Here is a 21,964-nt window from a genome sequence, read left to right on the forward strand (position 1 = left end):
GCCTAATTTAATAACTCACTACAGCAAGAGGGGTGCATGAAAATGAAGGCAAATTTGGCTTGAGAGTATGAGTATATGTTGACTTGTACCTGTGTGCCTGCTTTCATTTGTGTTCTGCCATAGTGTAAATGGATAGGCCTGCTGCATGTGAGTGTGGGCAGCCAAATGAAAAGAAACAAAAAAAAGTTATAAAAAAAACCTTTTGAGAAAATTAAAATGAGGCAAATAACAATGAACCAGACTTGCAATCTAATCATTACACATGACATGTTTATAGTCGGTTAAACTTTAACCTTTTAATTTAATTTTTTTGAAACTTTAGAGTTTAATAAACCACTGACAATTTTATTTATAAAATGTTCATTTCCATATATAGCTTTCATTTGTATCATATTTGCTACGTCTTGAATTTGCTTTAAAATGGTTTTTAGGTTTTTCAGGAGAAAAAAAAATCACATAGTTGTAGACGTCTCAAAAATAAAACTATATTTATCAAATATGATGGACTGGGTGTTCATGGGTTAGACTGAAAGTCAGCCTTGGACCTTGAGATTGTTTTTAGATGTTTGTGTAGCAGGTTAACTGAAAGCTATTCATTTCCTGCTTCAGGTAATTTTCATGCTAACCACAAAGTAGCTGAACTGATGCATCTGTACACACAGGTGTCTTAATTTATCCGTTAGCTCATCCCGCTGTTGTCTGCTTATCATATGATCAAGAGTTTATGTTTAACTTTAGCCTTTAAAACCGGCTGTAGTACAATGTCAAAGGGACTTCTGGTAGAAAAGACTGAAATATAAAACTGTTTGCTTGTGTGCATGTGTTGAGGTCGTTTTTTGATTGAATGTGTCATTGAACCATGTAGTGAATCAGTACTAAAAATGAAATTTACATAAAGGATACATTTGTTTTATAACAAAGATGCATACGGATGTCCTCTGTTATCAGTAAAGCTGCAAGGAGTCCTCATCTTAACAAGTTGCTCAATCTGTTAATCCTATATCCTGTTTATTTCTTTTTAATACTATACAGAAAGCTGCGTATGGTGCGAGACAGTTCCACCTTTTTCAAATATTAATCAGTTTGCTTCATCAATTTTAAAGCCTCAAGCTGCACTTTCCTATTATAGTGCAGTGAATTTTCTATTGTACTTTTTGTTTAAATTGTCTCTTTCATTTAAAAATAAACGTGCAATAAACAATACTGCACATAAAGTAAAACAGAACTAGTTATTTCTAGAGTTTTGCTTGTGAAATTTGAGTTTGAACAGAAGTCTTCATGATATGACAACACAAACATTATGCTTATCAGTTTTCTGTTTTTGTATTCCCTCAAGCTGTTACTGTGAGAGTAATTACGGAGCTTCTTTTAAGCCACTTTTTAGACTCTGAGGTGTCCCAGAGTTAAGAGGAGTTTAACTTAGATCCTGTATAGTAAACAAAAGTACTGTAAAGTAGCTAGTGCTGGCCTTCATAACTGCTTTCGGTCTTTGTGTCATAGAGTGAACAAGGTACCGGAAACATTCCTCTGAGATTTGGCTTGACATGATAGCGTCACACCAAAGCTGCTCTACTGGATTGAGATCTGATGACTGCGGAGGCCATTTGAGCACAGTGAGCTCATTGTCATGATCAAGAAACCGGTTTGAGATGGTCTGGGCTTTGTGACGTGGCATCTTATCCTGCTCTAAGCAGCCATCCAAAAATGTACACTGTGGTTATAAAGAGATAACTGTGGTAAACGCTAACACATTGTTTAGTATTTAAACAATGTGTACAAAAACACCTCTGCAACCAACCCCACCCTGAATATTTCCTCTTTTTTAAATCGTTCACTGCAAACTGTAGAGATGGTTGTGTGGGAACATCCCAAGTAGATCAGCAGTTTCTAAAATCTAAAATGGGACGATCATAGCTCAAGAGTTGGCAGTTCGTCTTGTAATCGGAAGGCTGCCCGTTCGAGCCCCGGCTCGGACAGTCCCGGTCATTACGTCCTTGGGCAAAACACTTCACTCGTTACCTACTGGTGGTGGTCAGAGGGCCCGGTGGCGCCAGTGTCTAGCAGCCTCGCCTCTGTCAGTGCACCCCAGGGCAGCTGTGACTACAATGTAGCTTGCCATCACCAGTATGATGTGTGAATGGGTGAATGACTGAATGTAGTGTAAAGCACTTTGAAATCCTTAGGGACTAAGTAAAGCGCTATACAAATACAGGCCATTTACCAATACTCAGATCAGCCTTTCTGGCATCAACAATCACGCCACATTCAGAGTTACTTACATCATCTTTCTTCCACATTATAATCTTTTGTTTGACTTTCACCAGGTCTTGACCATGTTTCCAGGCCTAAATCCAGCGAGTTGCGTCCATATGATATTTGCAATAATAATCAGTTGAACAGATGCATCTAATGAAGTGAATTTCATGTGTATGCAGTACTTATTGATCACTGATGACAGTAAATCCATGTAAAGGCCACATGTTTGAGTGCGTTTAGTTCATTATATTGATAAGTAGTGGTTTTTAAATGAAAGGGTAAAAGATTATTCCTCCTTATCTGTGCTGTTAGCAAACCCCATGAAAAGACAAAACCAACTCTTGATTATAATGTTTTGACCTCACTAAGCCTGTATTTTCTATTTAAGTACTAAAAATGGAAAATAAATCATATGAAATTATGCACAGAGCAATGCTAAAAGAAACAGTTACTGAACAGTCAAATAATCACCAGAAACAGACCTGTTTTGGTGAGAGCCGTTGTTTCAGATTTTTTTTTTCCTTGGGGGACGAGGTGTCGATGTTCCCTAAACACCCTAGGCAACTAGTTGTTTTAGAAGTGTAACAGAAAGCGATTTCGAGCAAAATTATCAGAAGTTCTGATCTGACAGACTTCAAGCTTAACACTGCATTTTTGTGAGCCCCCAGCAATACACCTGCCAAGTTTGAAGTAAATCGAAAGAATAGTTGCAGAGAAAAGCGGAGAACACATACCACACATAACACGATATAAAGAGGTTCCTGTGTTTATTAGCGAGATGAAGGAACATGCCACTTAGTGTAGCTTGTTGAGATTTTTATAGGTTTTGGGCAACAAAGAAAGCCTTTGGCAGAAAAGAATAAATTGGATCTGATGTCAAAGATAATACCTTAGTTCCTCTTTGGTTGTGGCATTTCCCGAATTTTGTTAAAATGAAGATAAATATTATCAAATTAATTCATTATAAATGGCATGCAGTGATGTTGCTATCACTGTGTGTCTGTTTGCACCTTGACGTGAAGGTCCTCTTCTTGATCTGGGAGGACAGCTGCATGCTGTGAGACATCTGGGACGACTGCTCCTCCTGCTCTCGATGCATCACCATCCTGGTTTCCATGGTAACGCCCCAACCGGCACCTGGGAGTGGAGGGGAAGCTACGAGTGAGCATGCAGAGGTGTGTAGGAGGCAATGTGATTGTCAATAGGAGTCAGTCGAGCACTAAAGGCACTGTAGCCTTAGCCATGAGGGTATCTGTATTAGTAATCAGCAACCTGAAGCTGGGTTTGAAATTGAGTTCAGATTAGTTGCACGATTATGCATATGTTTACAGTAAACACCTTTATCTGTGTGCTTTAAGCTTTTCAAAAGCAATAGATTTATAATGGGAATAATCAGCCCTAAGTTTTAATTGTATATAGAATATTTGTCGTAGTGCTTAAATCTCTTATGATATTATATTGAAGTGACTACAAACAACGAACAAGGTGAAAATAATAATAATTATATTTCTAAATCTACAGCAATCAAAAGAGGTTATCAAACACCCAATACTACTTCGATAAAGGGGCTTCAATCCAATATGTCAATGATACACTTCAGAGAGGAAAGGAAACTGTTCAGAATCCATTTAATACATCAAAACCGATTAAGCATTTTAATATGTAGCTTTACAAAAACATTTGAAATACTGCTCGAACTACTTTTTTTTTCATTAAGCTGCTGATTATCATAGGCTCTTGTCGTACAGGTCTAGAGACTGAATGGCGACTGTCTAGCAACCTGTGGTTGCTACGGAGAAACATATATTCCCCAACCAGCTGGCAAGTGGTTGCTGGAGGTTTTTTACTGTTGCTAGGTGACATTGCTTTCAAAGAGATAAACTGTGCTGAAGAAGTCGCTGACTTGTCTGCAGACATTCACCAGCTACTCACTAAGTGGTTGTTACCCTTGTAATGCAAACTGGAAACGAAGACTGTTTGCCTTTTGAAATGTTTTGTGACACAACTTTTACTTTGAAGGTGAACGTTCTCTATTTTCTTGTTTTTGGCCACACTTTTTTGTAATTTCACTACAGCTCTGAGGTTAGTTTGCAGGTTCTTGTGTCAGGGTTCCTGGGTCGATGACCCAGCGTTTTCAGTTTTGAATTTTGCCACTGTTTAGTTTTCACATTTTATCTTTTACGTTTGCCCTGTGTCCATTATGTTCTGTTCCACTTCCTGTGTGTGATTAGTCAGATTCAGTTCAGCTGTGTTCTCACCTGTCTCTCATCATCATCACTCCTGTGCATTTAAGTCCTTACTTTCCTCCAGTTCATTGTCTTGTCATTGCTGCCGACAATTCTGCATGTGTGTTTTTCCAGTTCAGTTAGCCAGCCAGCCAGCCATTCAGTCAATCAGTCAGTTTCAGTCTGTTATATTCCGTTCATCCTGCCTTTGTAATAAACACTGTCCTTATCCTTCATAAATCCTACGTTTGGGTCCTCTCTTCCTTCTCTCCACACTGCGAAGCCCTGACATCTTGCAGACAAGTTAGTACCTTTTATGCAAACTGCAGTTGACCATGGAGATCTGCTAGCAAGAGGTTTTCTTGGTGCTCCACCCAATTTGGCAACGTCCAAAATCACTTGCAAACCGGCCAGGGAATGATCATTTTCCCCCAGCGACTGGGGTTTCTACTGGGCCTCTAACTGAAAATTGAAGCTTTAGTTATTGGGTTAACCTATAAATTGGTAAAATAGAAAAGAAAGCTAAAGAAAAGTGAAAACCTACAATTTTTTTGTGTGTTGTTCACTGTCCAGCCTACTGTGTTGTGACATGTTGAAATGGTGTGTTATAGTGAATCACCCCCTTTTTTTCAGCAACTGAGCCTCAGTTGGCCATGGTGTTGCACACACCCTGTCCATCATTAATCATGTGTTTGCTCTGGGGAGGTGAGTGCAGAACGCACCCAACAAACAGAATCAGGTCGTGCCTGAATGATAGCTTCATTCACCCATTCCCAATAGCAGCCACCTGTGTTAGCAATATAAACAAGCGCAGTGTGTTATTTCTTCTCATCTCCTTCAATTGCATTGTGGAAGAGGTTTGGGGAACAGGCTAATATGCTTGCAGGTCAGCTGATTCCCTTGCTGCTTTACTTTATTTTATTTTAGTTTTTATGCGTCTCACTGCTGCCCAAGGGGAGAGGTTTGTTTGAACACAGAGGATAGTAGGTCAACCTCTAGCACATTGGAATTGATCAATCTCCATGGGGAAGCCTGGATCCCCAGGCCCCTGGAGGGAAAGCAGATAAAGCAAAGTGGCTCTATTTCTATGCACCGTGCAATTTTTTTAAAGTCTCTGGAGTAATGTGAGAGCTCATTTTCTAGGTCTGATGTTAATAATAAAAATCTATCAACCTGAGACAAAACAAGGTAAATGATTCACTGTTTTAAACATTGACGGGAAAGAAATTATACAAATACATCAGGAGCTTGACTTGTGGTCTCCCAGGAGAGTAATTAAAAAGCTACATCCACTAAGGCCATCAAAAGACAAGACAATTAAGAAGTTCAGCTAGCAGAAGAAGCGAGCAAACATTTTCAAGAGAAACAAGAAGAGAAGGGAAACCTTTTTGACAAAGCAAAAACACTAGCAATTAGCTGCTATATGCAAATGTACTGTAGAGGTACAGTGCATGCATTTTACTCAGGCTTAGTACTATTAGGTACTCTAATTCCTCAGCAACTGATGAACAGCAAAAAAAGCCTTGCTTGCTATTTGTGTTAGATCTAGCTAGTGGCTGAGGAAATGGAAATCCCACTCACAGTTTCTCTTGTTGCCAAAGATCTGTAGGACGAATATATTCCACTTCCTTTTGTCTCCCTGTCTCACTCCTTGAAGATGCTTTTCAGTCTTAGTGTCTCACCTCTCTTTATTGCCTTTGACTGTCTGTCTGTCTTCATCTACTGTACCTCACTCTCTCTATGTCTCTTGAGTAATCAGGGTGACCCTGAACTCTGTGTCCTTCACTGCCAAGTATGTCGACAACACAATGCTGTCTCATTCTTAAGTTGGTAAATATAGACCAATGACACCCCTGTGTATACTGAAACGTGTGTACACACACACACACACACACACACACACACACACACACACACACACACACACACACACACACACACACACACACACACACACACACTGCCAGATCGATTTAGAAAGATCTTTGTGTACAAGCAGCTAAAAGATGAGACAATAGCTCCCTGTACAATGAAACCCCAACAGCTGAAAGTAACAGCTGGAACGGCCTCAGGAGAACAACTGGCTGTGGTAATACTACAAACTGCCACTAAAAGAAATATATATTTATTTCAGCCCTCTCAGCACTGTTCCACCTGGGTACAAATGTTAGAAAATTAAAGGCTAAAGCACTGGGGAGGTAGATGCCCATGGTGAGAGAAGGAAGATCCAAAGAGAACGGGAGAAAGCGAGGAAGAAAGACATGATAGTTGAAAACAAAAGCAAAAAATAATAAGTAGTATTTGAAAAGGAAACAATCTGTCACATTAACAGTATGACCAGTTAGTCTGTTTTTAAAAGAAAGCAGTTGGTATAATGCAGGCTTCCTGTGTGATTGCTCGTGAATACAGAGCAAAATCTTTCTACTGTTAAAAGGATTGCAATGACTTTTGGTTCAGAAAATAATGATGATGATGCCCACAGGATGAACCCTAATAATTGTCACCAGCATTTCATAATTTACACACATCCTCAATAGCTTAGCATAAACGGCAGTAACATTTATGGCCCTCTGATGATTAATGTACTAGAGTAGCTTCACTTATACTTTCTAGCCCCTCAGTTTGCAATCTGTTTAAAGTAAAATGTTTTAAATCAGCTTTCCTCTGATTGGCTACCCAGTCAGTGTTCACAGAGATGACCATATTAGTGGTATCTGCTTGCAATGACATCAGACAGGGCCAAGAGTTGAAAAAAAAAAGTTTGAAACTTAACCAAAGCAGTCCGAATCCTGAACTTTTGGCTCACAGGAATACTTGTACATATAGTCACCTTATCTGTGGGTGTATGTGTACTTTTAATCTCCTTTTAGTCTTTTGTTTTGCTACTTGGAGAATGATAACACGTTCAAGGACGAAACTAATTTGAAACCTGTTACACAGGATTGTGTTTTTGTGGCTGGCTTTAGTAATTAGTTCAGTAAACACTGGATATCATAGTTTCAAACTTTCCAGAAGTTTCCTTTCATGATTTGACTTCGAGTTGATCCTCTGCAGCACGACTTTTTTTCACATTCTTTCCTGCCTTTCGTTTGTTGTCTTCGCCACTGTTTCGTCTCATTAAATATGGCACTGTATTCCCAAGAGTTTATTGGAACTGTGTCTATTCATGTTGCTCTCAAAACTTTTTATCTCTGGAAACATAAACTTGACTGAATTCCACTTTTTGGACATTAAATCTGCAAACAATTTAAAGGAAATTGACATTTTACTATAAGTGGTACAAGATTTTCTTGTGTCTAGTGGTCATTTGACTCACAGAGACTCAAAGCATTCATCGTTTAAGGCCATAGCAGTGTATAAAAGGTTGAGGAGTTATTTATAAGCTTTTAGTTGCCACACCTGCCTCTGGAATATCAGTGCACAATACAAGCTCAGGTTGCCAGGCTTTCTTTTCTCATACATACATGAGCAGTGACCGTCTGACTAAGAATAACTGCTGAGACAAAGCAGCTGAGGGCCATCTTTATTAGTTCCTCTTTCTCTGAAGGAGTCCTCAGCTTTAAGGTTCACCAGGACCATCTAATGTCAGTGCCGTCTTATATTTTTACCATAACTGCAGAACAAAGAAGAGGCCTTTAACGTGTTTTCTTGGATCCTCAGAGAGGCATGAATGATTTAGCACGTTTGTTACAAAATTGCTGAAGTGCTGTCATGCTCAAAAGCTCGATGGGAGCAGCTTCTGTCTGTTTAGTGCCTAATTTATTTAGGCCACTTATGCAGATCAGTTTGTTTGCATGTTCCCAGAGTAATAGCTCTGGGAACATACAGTACAGTCAATTACATTCAATTACTACACGTGCCAGGTTAAACATGTACGGGAAGCCAAGAGGAAATAAATATTTGCAGCACTTTCAAAATGACTTATGTGTTATTAATCATTAATGCTTATTCACAATTCATGCTTGGACTATACTTTTACTTCTTTGAAGTACGAATAAAAGCCCAAATTCAGGGGGGGGGCTCATGGAAATCATATCATTTCATCTGAAGCTCACAAAGCGAGAGGTTGCATTGACGAGAACTGTTATATCCAAGCTGTTTCTTCTGACTGGTCCAGAATATTTTATATGGATCAGTGGTGGCAAAAGGAAAATTAGGAGAAGCTGTATTAACTGATTTAAAGACAATAATTGATAAGAACCTACAATAAGAGCGAAAACTCAAACAACTTCCCAACAACTGACAACCTGAACGCAACAATAGATTAAAATAACCCAAATTTCTTGACTTATCTGATCACAGTAGAAGACTTGGAGAGAATAAGATACTAGGCATGACACTTGTGAAATGCCTTGAAACTGCAGACTCCTTGCTCTCTACTGCTGCTAAAAAAGTTACTGCAAGCACCAACTAACAGAGAATACAACTAAATAGATCAGCTTCTTGTCACAGATACATGATCCGTCTTGAGTCCTCTAAGAAGGATGTGATACTCGGCTTGGTGGTGAGTCATCGGCCTTTGTCAACAGGTACCTCATCACAAGCAGACACTTTACAGGTGTGCAGTTGACATTAAAATAAAAGGTGGATGTGGTTTGTGTGACTGAATCACAGTGTTGTCTCTAGTTATTATTAGGCAGTGTTTTCAGTTGGACTTGGGAACTTTTTTGAGTAAGACTCTAAAACCTCATATCAGAGAAAGTTCTAGCATACGCCAATCCTGGAGGCCAGGTATTTCTTTCCTTATTTTGCAGTTCATGCTTACAGTAAATCTGGCGTGACCTGAGCCAGAGGCAAGAATATGAAAGGATACGAGACATTTCCTGCATGGCATTACATTTTTTCATGTGGGGTTGTTCATGTTTTGATAAGCAACAATGTCATGTTATTATTTTCTGATAACATATGATGAATTACTCGGTTTTTAATGCATTTAATCTCATTTAACTGAATATCTCCCATCGCCATGTGATACCATCAGTTTGTGTCATCATATTTACCTTTTGCGCCCTTGAGCAAATAGCATAGTATGCCGGGCTTAGTAATGAGAAGTTTAGACACATTACACACCATGCTGACAAGAGGCAATGTGCAAAAATGCACGACACTGTTAGGTTCAGACTGAATGTTCTTCCCAGTGCTCAAAATTAATTTGGTATCAGTTTCAAGACTTTAGTGAGTGTTGTTCCACTGGGAAACTAAATATTACTAAACTTTCTTTGCTATCTTCTCCCCCAGTGGTGATCAGGCCCAGAATAGAACTTAATGGACACCAAAGTCTGCAGGATGATCCATCATTTCCTGGCCTGCCTTGACAGCTGTTTCCATGCCTTTTTCTAATCAAGGGCCCATTACGAGATCATTAGAATGCAAGAGAGGAAAGGAAGGGGGCGAAGTGATTGGTTCCAATTACATGCAGACTTCTATTTATTAAATGACATGGTCTTGACGAGATGTAGGTGCCCTCTACAAGAGGATGGCAGGAAAAAGGACGCCAGTTGTTGTCAGTCATGTTGTTGTTGGATGTATCTTTACTTTTAAAAAGGCTTGTCACCACAGAGCCAAAAGATGATCGTCTCCCCTTTATATTTACTAGTTGGCATTAAGTAGGTAGTTTATTAATGCTAAATAAAGCTTGTTTAGCTTTTAGCTCTTCTGAATTGCCACCCAGATCTAATAAAGAGGTCTGCAGGTCTTGCTTTAGCTGATTGGTGAAGCAGTTTAGTGTATGAAAAGCTGAGAGAGAGATTAATGACGGCGTATCACCTTCCTTTACTGCCTCTCAACAGACTGACAACTTACAAGAGCTGACTGATGATCGGTGCTTTCAAGTTGGTGTTAAATGGTAAGTGGACTTTTGAAATTTTCAGGTATCTGTACTTTGCTCGAGTATTTCTTTCTTTTTCCTTTTTTTTTTTTTTCTCAACTTTTTACTTTTACTTCCTACATAAAAAAACAGTACTTTTTACTCCTTACATTTTCATACTTTAGCTTCGTCTATAGTGTTTATGTTCGGGAGTTAAAGTGGGCAGGAAGCTCCTGGTGACTGTAGGACGTGCTTGAAGTACTTTAGCATTTAGCTAGCTCCACAGAAGAGGAGTGAGCATGAAGCTAGTAACAATTTTAAGTAGCAGGTAATTTCAATTTCAACGTTTCTATCAGCTTAACAAACATCAGCAAACACACAAACTGTTTGTGTGCAGTTTGTTGCTGAGTGTGCTGCTAGCTAAAGGTCCAGCTGCTGTGAGACAGCTGTAGGAAGACAGACACACAGGGGAGGAAGTAGAGAGGTTATATTTAAAGGTAAGAGCTGCTTTTTAAAATGCAAATGGTCAGAGTTGGGTTTACATCAAATGCAGAGATGAATTTGCATTGAAGCGGATGAGCCTTAGATTAATTTACTGAATTGCAGCTTCATACGGTCTTAGTGTAAAGACAGTATAAACAGTATAGTGTCAGAATAGGGGGTGGACATCAGACATCATAGCTTTTAAAACTGTTGACATCGTTTTGAATTCAGTTGTGTAAATCTAATATTAGTATAGCACAAGGTTCATTTACCTTTGTATAAAAATTATTAGTAGGATTCTCCTTCAAGGAGCTACTCTTACTTTCTTACTTTGATTGCATTTCAGAGCCTGTACTTTTTCACTTTTACTTGAGTAAAAACATACGTCAACTTTTAATGGAGTATTTTTAACTCAGGTGTCTGTACTTCTACTTAAGTAAAGAAAGTCTGTACTTTTGCTACCTCTGTTCTTTTCTACTCTACCTGAGCACTCAAAGCACTTTTTAAGCCTAATCTACGTATTACTATTCTTATGACTCACAAGAACTCATATTTTACAAGAATTAAGGTAGCAATTTACTCTGACATAGGGAAATTAATCAGTGTTGTATTCTTCTTGTATAATCTTTTCTTAAACATCAGATTTTGTCTTTGATGTTTAAGGAATGTAAATAACTGATTTAGCTAATAAACAAATGAGCTCTGTGTGAGTAGAGTTTAAAGTTATATTAATCAAAAATACTAATAGAAAAGTGTCTTTATCCAGTAACACAATCCTATCACTGCATATATATATATATAGAAATAACAAATGGTATACAGTGTACATTATAAAAGTACAGGTCATCGAGAATTAATACATAATCGGCAACTGATCAATTCAGGCAAAAACAAAACATCCAGTCACTAGGGAACAAACTGTATTCCCTCACCAGTTGGTAAGTGCCTGCTGGAGTTCAATGGCTTTCCTTAGATGGTTCCACACCAGAAACTACCTTGTGATTACTTTGGTCACTAGCAAACTGATGTGGTTATTCATAGTGTGCCTTTAAGATACCATAAAGTCTGTAAACAGTTGCCCAATGGTTGGCAAGCTGTGGTGAAACTTGAAAAAGTGCAGCGCAAAAAGGTAAACGGGGAATGTTTGCCTTCAGAGTAAATGTTGTGCCTTACTGCTGCAACCGAGAAATGTTACCAAAAAAAAGTACATCTTTTAGTTTGAGGGCAAAACTTTTCCATTTATGGTTTAAGTTGGCTTCTTCCATGCTAACCATTGGCGAGTGCAGCCATCTACTTGCATGCAAAGTTTTTTGGTGCAGCACAGTATACCTCTCTCAACCAATTTCACCTAATAACTGCCACAACTCATTTTTCTCTAACAATCTGTGGTTGCTTGGTATGTCTGACAACCACTCGCTGGTATGCTTACTGGTCTCTAGGCCTGTGTAACTTAGGCCCAATGCAAAATGGCAAAGATCAATTTAATTCAGCTAAATGGACTTTTATTTGGGTTCAAAGAGCTTCACAGGCATAAAAAAAATCACTTATTAAAGCAGAAATTTATACAAACATAAAAACCATCAGAAATACATACCTACAGAAGCGCACACGTAGACATGTAAATACATAGTCAAACATAAAATCATGTCAAGCACAGAAAAATATGAAAACAATCTTGGAAGAAACAAAAGCAGAAGGTCAATATGATATTGATGAAAAATATATCGATCAGCCCTGCATCTACCAGACTTTTAAATGTGGCTGAACCCAGTTGCTATAGCTGTTGTTATTAATTGTATGGACTGTTTAAATGCCAGATTAAAAGTTTCTTGTTTCAGAGTTTGGGGCTATACTTTAGGAAGGCTGCATCCCCAATCCCCAAGAATATCAAGCTATTTATAGCATTATCTTTGTTAAACATCTTGTTTCCCCTCATTCATTTTCATACTATTAACACACATTGCTTTATGTCTTATATTTGTAAGTAACTGGCAAGTCATACACACTCTCTTGTGTAAAAAGACAAACTATTTTGCAGTCTTTTATTAGCTGAAAGTTGACTTTCTCTCTCTATTATCTTATGAGGATAATGAGAACCTTTAATGAAGGACCTTGAAGATCAGAGTGCAGAGTTATTAGCTATGAGGCATGGATGCATTTCAATAGACCCAATTAACTCTCTGCACCTTATCAGAAAAGACATAATTAGAAAACAGATGGCTGCATCTGAGATTGGAGGGATGTTGATAGTTTTATGACGAGACCCCCAAACCTATAGCTGTTATGTACGGAGCCCTGCAGGGGACATGGGAGAAAAAATTAAGACTGACTTTTGCGAGATCTCGCAAAACAAACTCGGGATCTCGCAAAACTTTTGCGAGATCTTGCAAAAGTTGAATTCCAACAATGGCGGCAGCTACTTAGTTGTAATATTACTCTTTCTGGGTCACAAAATACACTTTTAAGATATTTTGAGGCGTGAATGTAGTTGTGTAAACGTCAGATACCTGCTCGGTTTACAAGACATCACATATTTGCAAAAGTGCTCCGACGTTTTCGGACATCTGACACCCACCATCTCGAAGCTAACGGGAGGTCGAGACCAACTACAGCCGGGAGGAACACCGCTTTCCCGGCACATCGTGCCTCGACCTCCCGGTTGGCTTCGAGCTGGCGGCCTCCGAAGAATGCGGCTAAAACTTTTGTGAGATCTCGCAAAACTTTTGCGAGATCCCGAGTTTGTTTTGTGAGATCTCGCAAAAGTTTGTCTTCATTTTTTTTTCTCCCATGTCCCCTGCGGGGCTCCGTAGTTATGTTCTCTGAGCATCTTCAAATATATTTTCTTCAAATAAGTTTTTCCTCTTTTTGTTGTATCTCTCCAAACTAGAATTTTGCATTGCCTGGTTATACAAAAGATAAATTAGCTGAACATGACCCAAAATAACACTCATAAAGACTGCTTCGCAAACGAAATATCACAGGAGCTATTAAATATTGAGATCTCTATTAAATACTTCAACAAGGACGTTTAAGGTCATAAATTGAGCATTTTTTGAAAAAAAAATTTTTTAACGCTAAGCTAAGCATTATCGTAACTGTGAAGGCGGGTGGGGCAGCATGAACACCAAGTTTGTGAATGCAATAACTAAGAGACAACACAGGATTTTGAAACAAATACCATCGATGAAACTACTAAAGATTTTGGGTGCGTTTGAATCCCAGTGACCTTGAGGTCAAATTTTTTTTGAAATGTTATGAACATGATAGCTCAAGAACGAGGGGAAGTAGGACTTTCAAATTCATGCTATAGGTGCATTTACTACAAATCTCAGTCAAGTTGCAATCCCAGTAACCTGGACATCAAGGTCAGAGGTCAACGTTTCAGAAAATCCCTAGGATTTTCAAATTTAAACCATACAGTAGGTGCTTTTATTAGGAGGCTGAGGGGGAGCACTGGCATTTTTTTTAGAATTAACAATATTGTAATTTATATGAAAAACAATAAGAAAAGAATTGTAATCAAGGTGTTTGTTTCTGTAAATACAATCAGCCTTTGAGTTTTCTGGCAATAATTGAAATGGGCAGTTATTTATGCAACTGTCTAACATGGTTGCCTGCGTGTTGTCTTAACTTAAGTGGCCCAGGTAGTCAGTCTGTCAGTATATTCATTGATCCAGGGGAGGCACACTCCCTCAACACTGTCTGACACTCATTGGGTGCAGAAGCATTGGGTTCATCCAAACTGCTATTCCCCATTGCAGGTTCTTTTATAGCTGTAAGACTCGAGGGTTTGCCCTGAGATCTCCTATTCAATCTTGTCAAGGCTTGAAAGTGGAGAAAGACGGCTTTCTGACAGACAAACTACTGCTTGTTACTGCTCCTAGTTTCTTTTGTACATCTGTCCAAAGAGGAGCCAGATGGGGAGATGCGGGGCACGAGCTTGAAAGCTTGACAATATGCTTTATGCCATGACTTTCTAAACACAACAGATAGAAAAACCCTAATTTCTCAAAGACTTTTTGAAACACCACGGCTACAGTTTAAAATCCTCTTGTTTGCTTTCCTCACTTCTCCACAGCACAGTTTGTTCTCATGTAGGTTGTTGTCCTACTTTCCTTCCTTTTTCTTTTCTGGGTGTTACCCAGTTTCTTTGTCTCTCGACTACCCACTTACTCTTACACACAAGATCCTTTCACATACATTTCATTGTTGTCGGTCTACTTTAGTTTCTTTCTTTCTTTCTTTTTTAATTTTGTTGGAGCAATCTGTTACTCCACTTATTAATCAACCAAAGAAACGGAAAGAGTTTTGAAATATTTGCAAGCCTTGCTCACCTTTGTACGCCCTAACTGGAAAACTGCGATTGTTTTTAATTATTTGTTCCCTATGTAACAACATCCCTAAGGAAATTATGTAAATTTGTAAACCTGAACCTTACTTAGAGTTTCAATCTAAATTATCTGACTTTTGATTTAATTTAGTGCTCAGTTCAGATAACATACTCATAGTACGTGATTTTAAGATCCATGTAAATGCTGAAAACACTCAACACTGCATTTAATCTATTATTAGACTCAGTTGGCTTCTCTCAAAATGTAAATGAGCTCACCCACCACTTTAAATAAGCCCTGGATTTTTTTCTTAAACTGAACATTTAGCAGTATTACCTGAAAACCCTCTTTTGTCTGATCATTTCTTAATAACACAGCAGTGGGGAATAAATCTCATTGCAGTAGATGTCTTACTGAAAATGCTGTAACTAATGTATGTAATTCCTTTACTTTTATCTTCAATGCCGTGTGCCAGTAGAGTGCAGAGCAGCTACCTAAACTCTACTCGCACAGAGGTCAATTATCTTGTTAACAGTGTTAAATCATCACTTCATCCAACTCTGGATACTGTGGTTTCTCTGAAAAAGAAAGCCTTAAATCAGAAGACCCTTAAAGCAGAGAACCTTTAGTCTGGAGAGGAAATAGCATTGCACTAATGTAAAATATCTTTGTTTAGCCTGGAAAAAGAATGTGTTGGCCTATATAAAGCCCTATGTAAAGCTAGGACTTACTGTTCATTAGTGTTTGGATGGAAATTGGAACAACCTCAGGTTTTCAGCACTGTAGCCAGTCAGCAAGGCTGACAAAGAGTCAAAACTCTGTTGACCCAAGCATTCCTTTAAAGCGAACTAGTAATGACTTCATGAATCTCTTTTCCAAATAAAAATTAATCCAGAACATAAAAAAAATATTCATAATGAGCAAGCAACTTTGAATACTACAGATATTTATTAAGGCTCTCCGATTGATCTTTCTGAGTTAACTTTAGTAATCACTTTCAGCAGCTAGATTCTATTCTGACAAGACTGCGCAGCGTAGCTCTACCATTAATTAACACTTTGATCTTGAATATCATCAATCTATCTCTCAACGCCATAAGTCTTTAAGGTTGTGGTAATGAAATCATTACTTAACAAGGCATTGCTTAACCTAGATTTCTTAGCTAATTCTTAGCTAATTTCAAAAGTTCTTGAAAGCATAGTTGTAAAATATTTATAGTAGTATAGTAGTCATATTTACTCCTCTGCAGAATTGAATAATATCTGTCTAGTAGATTACAGTTTGTTCATGCAAATGGGGAGAATTCCTTACACATTAAGGTTAATTATGGATGCTTCCCTTAAGCTTCTCTTGCTTGGGTCTCTGTTAAATCCAGAATCAAATTAAAAATCCTTTCCCTCACATACTAGGTTTTGAAATCTAATCACCCATCTAATTTTAAAGACCTCGTGGTACCATATCACCCCAGTAGAGCACTTTGCTCTCAGACTGCTGGCTTGCTTGTGATTCCCAGGACGATTAATAGTAGAGGGGGGTAGAGCATTCAGCTTTCAGGCCTCTCTTCTGAGGAACCAGCTTCCAGTTTAGCTTCAGGAGAAAGACACTCTTTACTTTTAAGATTAGGCTATACCTTACATTTTTGATAAATCTTATAGTAAGGGCTTGATAAAGTGAGCCTGAACTCTCCCTTAGTTTTGCCTGGGTCAAAACTAAGGGGGCTGCTATGATGCATTGATCATTTCTTCATCGCTACCTCTTTTAACTCTTTGTGTTTTTACACCACACTGCATTTAATCATTAGTAGTTATTAAACTCTCTTCCGCAGCATGTTTTTGTCCTGTCTCCCTTCCCTAAACACCAACCAATCATGGCAGATAGCCGCCCCTGCTTGATGCTTTTTCTGCTGGAGTTTTCTTCCTGTTAACACTACACTGTCGCGAAGTGCTTGCACATAGAGGGTCATCTGATTGTTGGGGTTTTCTTTGTATTATTGTAGTGTCTTTATCTTACAATATAAATCACTTTGAGGGACTATTATTGTGATTGGTGCTATATAAATAAAACTGAATAAAATTGAACTGCTTTTCAGCTCCAGCACTCTACTAATGTTAAACAATATCTACTTTTCCCTTTATGTTTCAGACCTATTCTCTCTTCAAGAACTGATGAACCCATTCATTTATATGTAAAGGGCAGAGCAGGAGCCCCATGTTCATTCAGACGCTTGTATTTGGATGAAGAGAGTTGCAGAACACCCAAGGGCTGTGAACTCTATTGCACAAAATACTTTGTGTCTACTTGTTTGCACAGAACAGCGAAGCAAAATTGAACCTTAGCTATCAGCATCATCCACTAATGCAGGAGTTATATTGTTCCTTTAAAAATAAAGTAAAACACAGTACTAGTTTTATAAAAGATACAAGATAAACAAAAAAGCCCTCATGGGGAAGCTGTCTGGACAACCTGGCATTATCTTTGACTTTTAAAACCAATAATCTGCTGCACAATCTGTCACATTAGACGGTATCACTTCTTTGTTTCCATGTAGCTGTCTAGGTGCTTTACTTCTGTGTCACACATTTCCAGGAGCTTTGGATTTCAAGTAATTTCTACCAGGCAGCATGGTCATAAATCTAAGCTTCTGACATGTTCATAATGTAAGTTTGTGACGATATCGTGTCTCAGGATGTATTGATTTAATTGTGTGGTTATTTTTCATACTGTGTGCGTGCGTGTGTGTATGTGTGTGTGTGTGTTTGTAAAAATTTTTTGTCACTGTCCTACAAAGTGCACTCTGCAAATTGTGTTTCCATGATATATGAAGCTGCTCCTTTTGTTATATTGAGGGCATTGTGTTTTTGTTACTGATGCAACTTTGAAATTAGATTTGCCACTACTAATTTGGCTTTGAAACCTGTATATTACATTGAATGATTTATCATATCTTGACATTACCTTCAAAATATAATTAATTTTATTTTGTTTATTTTGTCCACTTAAGCCGCCCCCCCCCCCCCCCCCCCCCCCACTGCCCCCCAAAAAAAGAAGAAAAAGGAAAAAGTCATAGTACAGCGGCGTATAGTAGTTACAATGAATCTGTTATTCTGATTAGATATTTAAGGCTTGTTTTGAGTGAAGCATTGCATATCACTTACTTTTTTCTTTGTTTCCTGCTTATAGGTCAGCTTTTCATTGGAAAATATCTTATTAGCATATCTGGTAACAGTTGTATAACTAAGCTAACAATGGCCATTAAATCTGAGGTGCGCACAAAAGCTTATACTGTATCATGTCTTGAAGTTAGCTACACTTTTACCCTTTTCAGTTTGAATAGTGAATGGAAGGATCATTTTCTCTCCTAGCTACTCATCATCATCATCATCAACTTTATTTATAAAGCACTTTAAAACAACCACAGCTGACACAAAGTGCTGTACATTGGAACTGTAAAATAAAATTACATGAGATATAAATAAAAAACAAATAAAAGAAGAGTGAAATCATTAATTAAATAACTACTGCATTAAAAAAGAAACTAAGTCTCACTGAGGTTAAAAGCCAAGGAATAAAAGTGGGTTTTAAGACGTGATTTAAAAGTGGACAGTGAAGGGGCCTCTCTAACATGCATGGGCAAATTATTCCATAATTTTGGAGCCACAATAGAGAAGGCCCTGTCCCCTCTGAGCTTCCTCCTGGATCTCGGTACCTCCAGGAGCAGCTGGTCAGCTGACCTGAGAGACCGACAGGGTATGTGGGGATGAAGAAGCTCAGAGAGGTAAGGCGGGGCAAGACTGTGTAGACATTTAAAAACAAACATAAGAATTTTAAAATTAACTCTAAAAGACACAGGCAGCCAGTGCAGAGAGGCCAGGGTTATATGCTCTCTTTTTCGAGTTCCTGTTAGGAGTCGTGCAGCCGCATTTTGAACCAGCTGCAGACGTGAGAGCAATGACTGACTGACCCCCACATAAAGTGAGTTACAGTAGTCCAGGCGGGAAGAAATAAAAGCATGGATCACTGTTTCAAGGTGCTGCCTCGAAAGAAAAGATTTTAGTCTTGCCAGTCGCCTTAAATGATAAAAACTGGACTTCACCACTGCTCTGATTTGGTTGTCCAATTTAAAATCACTGTCCAACTTAAAACCAAGGTCAGTAACAACAGATTTAAAATAGACTTCCAGGGATCCTAAAACAACAGAGGAGGACTCACAGGGACCACTGGGTCCAAACACCAACACTTCTGTTTTCTTTTTATTAAAATTTAAAAAGTTTAGAGCCAACCAAGCTTTAATGTCATCTAGACATGTCAAGAGAGGTTTTATGGAGATGGCATCCTTGCGTTTTAGTGTCAAATAAATTTGGCAGTCATCGGCATAACAGTGAAATGAGATCCCATGCCTTCTAAGGATAGAACCCAGAGGCAGTAGATACAGAGAAAAGAGCAGTGGCCCTAAAATTGAGCCCTGTGGGACACCACATGACAGAGGAGCAGAAGACGATTCGTAACCGAGAAGGCTGACAGAGAAAGTTCTATCTGACAAATAAGACCTAAACCAATTGAGTGCAGTGCCACCAATACCCACTACATCATGTAATCGAGAAATTAAAATATTGTGGTCTACTGTGTCAAAGGCAGCAGTTAGGTCAAGCAAGACAAGAACAACATGGTTACCAGAATCACATGCCAGAAGGATGTCATTAAAAACCCTTAGTAATGCAGATTCTGTGCTGTGAAGGGTTTTAAAACCTGACTGAAAAACCTCAAAGATTCCATTTTCATCTAGAAAATCTTTCAGTTGACTAAAAACAATTTTCTCTAAAACCTTGGAGACTAAAGGCAGCTTGGAAATAGGCCTATAGTTCGCTAAAACTGTGTGATCAAGGCCAGGTTTCTTAAGCAGTGGCTGTACTACTGCATGTTTGAAATTTGCAGGAACCACACCAGAAGACAGACTGCTGTTAATAATGTCAAGGACATACTGTTGTATACTAGGAAAAATTTCTTTAAAGAATTGTGGAGGGACAGGATCCCGTGGGGAACCTGTGGGCTTAATATGGCGAACCACATTCTCTAAAGAGGAGAGCGTCACAAGCTCAAACTGAGTGAAAACAGCAGCACAAGGGACAGAGACAGAGGGGTCAGAGTCAGGAGCTGTGATAAGAGCCCTGATGGTGACAACCTTTTCAATAAAAAAGTTCAGAAAATCATTGCAAATCTCAGGAGAAACTTCCAAACAGACATTCAAAGGAGTATTAAGAACAGTGTCAATGGTCCTAAATAACACACGTGGGTTATGACAGTTGGAAGAAATAATATTTGCAAAATATTCCCTTTTTGCCTCTTTAACAGTGTTCTGGTAGCGATGCCAGCAGTCTTTGAGAATTTGAAATGATACATGCAGTTTATCCTTTTTCCACCTCCGTTCTGCTCGACGACATTCCCTCTTAACAGCACGACTGCTCTTATTAAACCAAGGCTCAGGTTTAGCCTTAAGCTGCCTGGTTTTTAAAGGAGCCACAGAGTCCATGATTTTTTGACAGCAAGAATTAAACCAGGAATGTAGGTCTTCTGTGTCAGAGGAAACAAAGTCAGAAGGCCCGCCGAGCTGATTAAAAGCAGCAGAAAACTGCGCAGCAGTGGCGGGGTTAATAACCCGACAGCACCGAGTAGCAGCGCCAGGTTTAACTGCGGTATATGTCAAACCAACGTTGAATAACACAGGCATATGATCTGAGAGTGCACAGTCACAAATCTCCAAGTCAGTGACAGGCAGACCATATGACAGAACAAGGTCCAGTGTGTGTCCGTGCTCATGTGTAGGGCCACGTACGGACTGTACCAGGCTAAAAGAGTCAATAAGGCTTAAAAAGTCCTTTACCAGTGGCTTATCAGGACAGCATACATGTATATTAAAATCTCCAACAATAAGAACACTATCATAGTTGGGCATAATCCCAGCTAAAAAATCAGAAAAGTCGTTTATGAAGTTCTTATTGTATTTCGGGGGGCGATAGATGACAGCGCAGAAAATCGGGTTTGTACGACTCACCTCAAATGAGGTAAGTTCAAAGCTGGAGAACGAAGGCTGTAGAAAACACTGCTTACATTTAAAATCCTTTTTGTAAACAGTCACTGTGCCTCCACCTCTGCCTGACATCCGTGGCGAGTTAAAATAGCAACAATCCACAGGTAAAAGTTCAGATAGAACACTGGACTCACCAACACTCAGCCACGTCTCAGTCACACACAGAAAATCCAGATCACGGGAACTGAAGAAGTCCCGAAGAATAAAAGTTTTGTTTAAAAGTGATCTGGCGTTCACCAGGCCAATCCTAGCTGGAGCTGGAGTTGGCGCTCGGGGTTCAGGAGGTCCAGAAACCCGCCGCAGCGATCTCAGATTCCGATAATGTTGACAGCGGAGGTTTAGCCTGGGAGGGCATGGGCAGCGAGGCCGAGGAGCATCATCATCAAAGCCGACCACAGGCACCAAACAGGTATCAACAGGATCCAGAAAACGCCGAGACGCAAACAGCCTTGGCAAGAATCCATGCACTGGTCGGAAAAGAGCAGAATAATTCTTTAGGTAAACCTTTAGCTTCACCAGGCGACCGCTTCGTTTACCCCGGCGACGAGGACGCTTTCGCCGGGAAGGTAGCGTGGGAACCCGGTACAGGTAACCCGGGGTTTCCAATGCAAATGGGGGCAGGGGTTGCTGCCCACCAGCTCCAAAGGACACAATATTTTGGACCACAGGTTTGAGGTCCAATAGTGTCTGGCCCAAACAAAACAAAAAACCCAAACAAAACAATGGACTCTCATTTTAGGCTACAGATACAGTTGCCAACAATGCTGTGTATTTTTTG

The 21,964-nt window shown here is 39.1% G+C and overlaps 1 protein-coding gene and 1 long non-coding RNA gene across 5 annotated transcripts in view; one reads left to right on the forward strand and one right to left on the reverse strand.

Moving 5' to 3' along the window:
• The window catches only part of LOC113031483 (uncharacterized), a 38,970-nt gene extending 20,864 nt beyond the window's left edge, over positions 1 to 18,106 (forward strand). The window contains exons 1-3 of one of the 2 annotated variants that reach the window (XR_003273743.1): positions 3,370 to 3,431; positions 10,271 to 10,326; positions 17,244 to 18,106. This is a non-coding gene — a long non-coding RNA (uncharacterized LOC113031483). Of the gene's footprint in view, positions 1 to 3,369; positions 3,432 to 10,270; positions 10,327 to 17,243 lie in introns of those variants that run through there. The other variant, XR_003273744.1, reaches the window with a different exon arrangement.
• The window catches only part of myom3 (myomesin 3), a 94,507-nt gene extending 72,860 nt beyond the window's left edge, over positions 1 to 21,647 (reverse strand). Inside the window, exons 1-2 of one of the 3 annotated variants that reach the window (XM_026183599.1) lie at positions 21,321 to 21,647; positions 3,267 to 3,393 (exon numbers count right to left, since the gene is read on the reverse strand). In XM_026183599.1, coding sequence (XP_026039384.1) covers positions 3,267 to 3,373 — 107 coding nt within the window. In that variant the 5' untranslated portion in view covers positions 3,374 to 3,393; positions 21,321 to 21,647. Of the gene's footprint in view, positions 1 to 3,266; positions 3,394 to 6,062; positions 6,295 to 21,150; positions 21,209 to 21,320 lie in introns of those variants that run through there. The other 2 variants (XM_026183598.1, XM_026183597.1) reach the window with 2 other exon arrangements.
• Positions 21,648 to 21,964: the final 317 nt, after the last annotated feature.

This window comes from Astatotilapia calliptera, chromosome 11 (genome assembly GCF_900246225.1).
Source record: "Astatotilapia calliptera chromosome 11, fAstCal1.2, whole genome shotgun sequence".
Classification (NCBI taxonomy): domain Eukaryota; kingdom Metazoa; phylum Chordata; class Actinopteri; order Cichliformes; family Cichlidae; genus Astatotilapia; species Astatotilapia calliptera.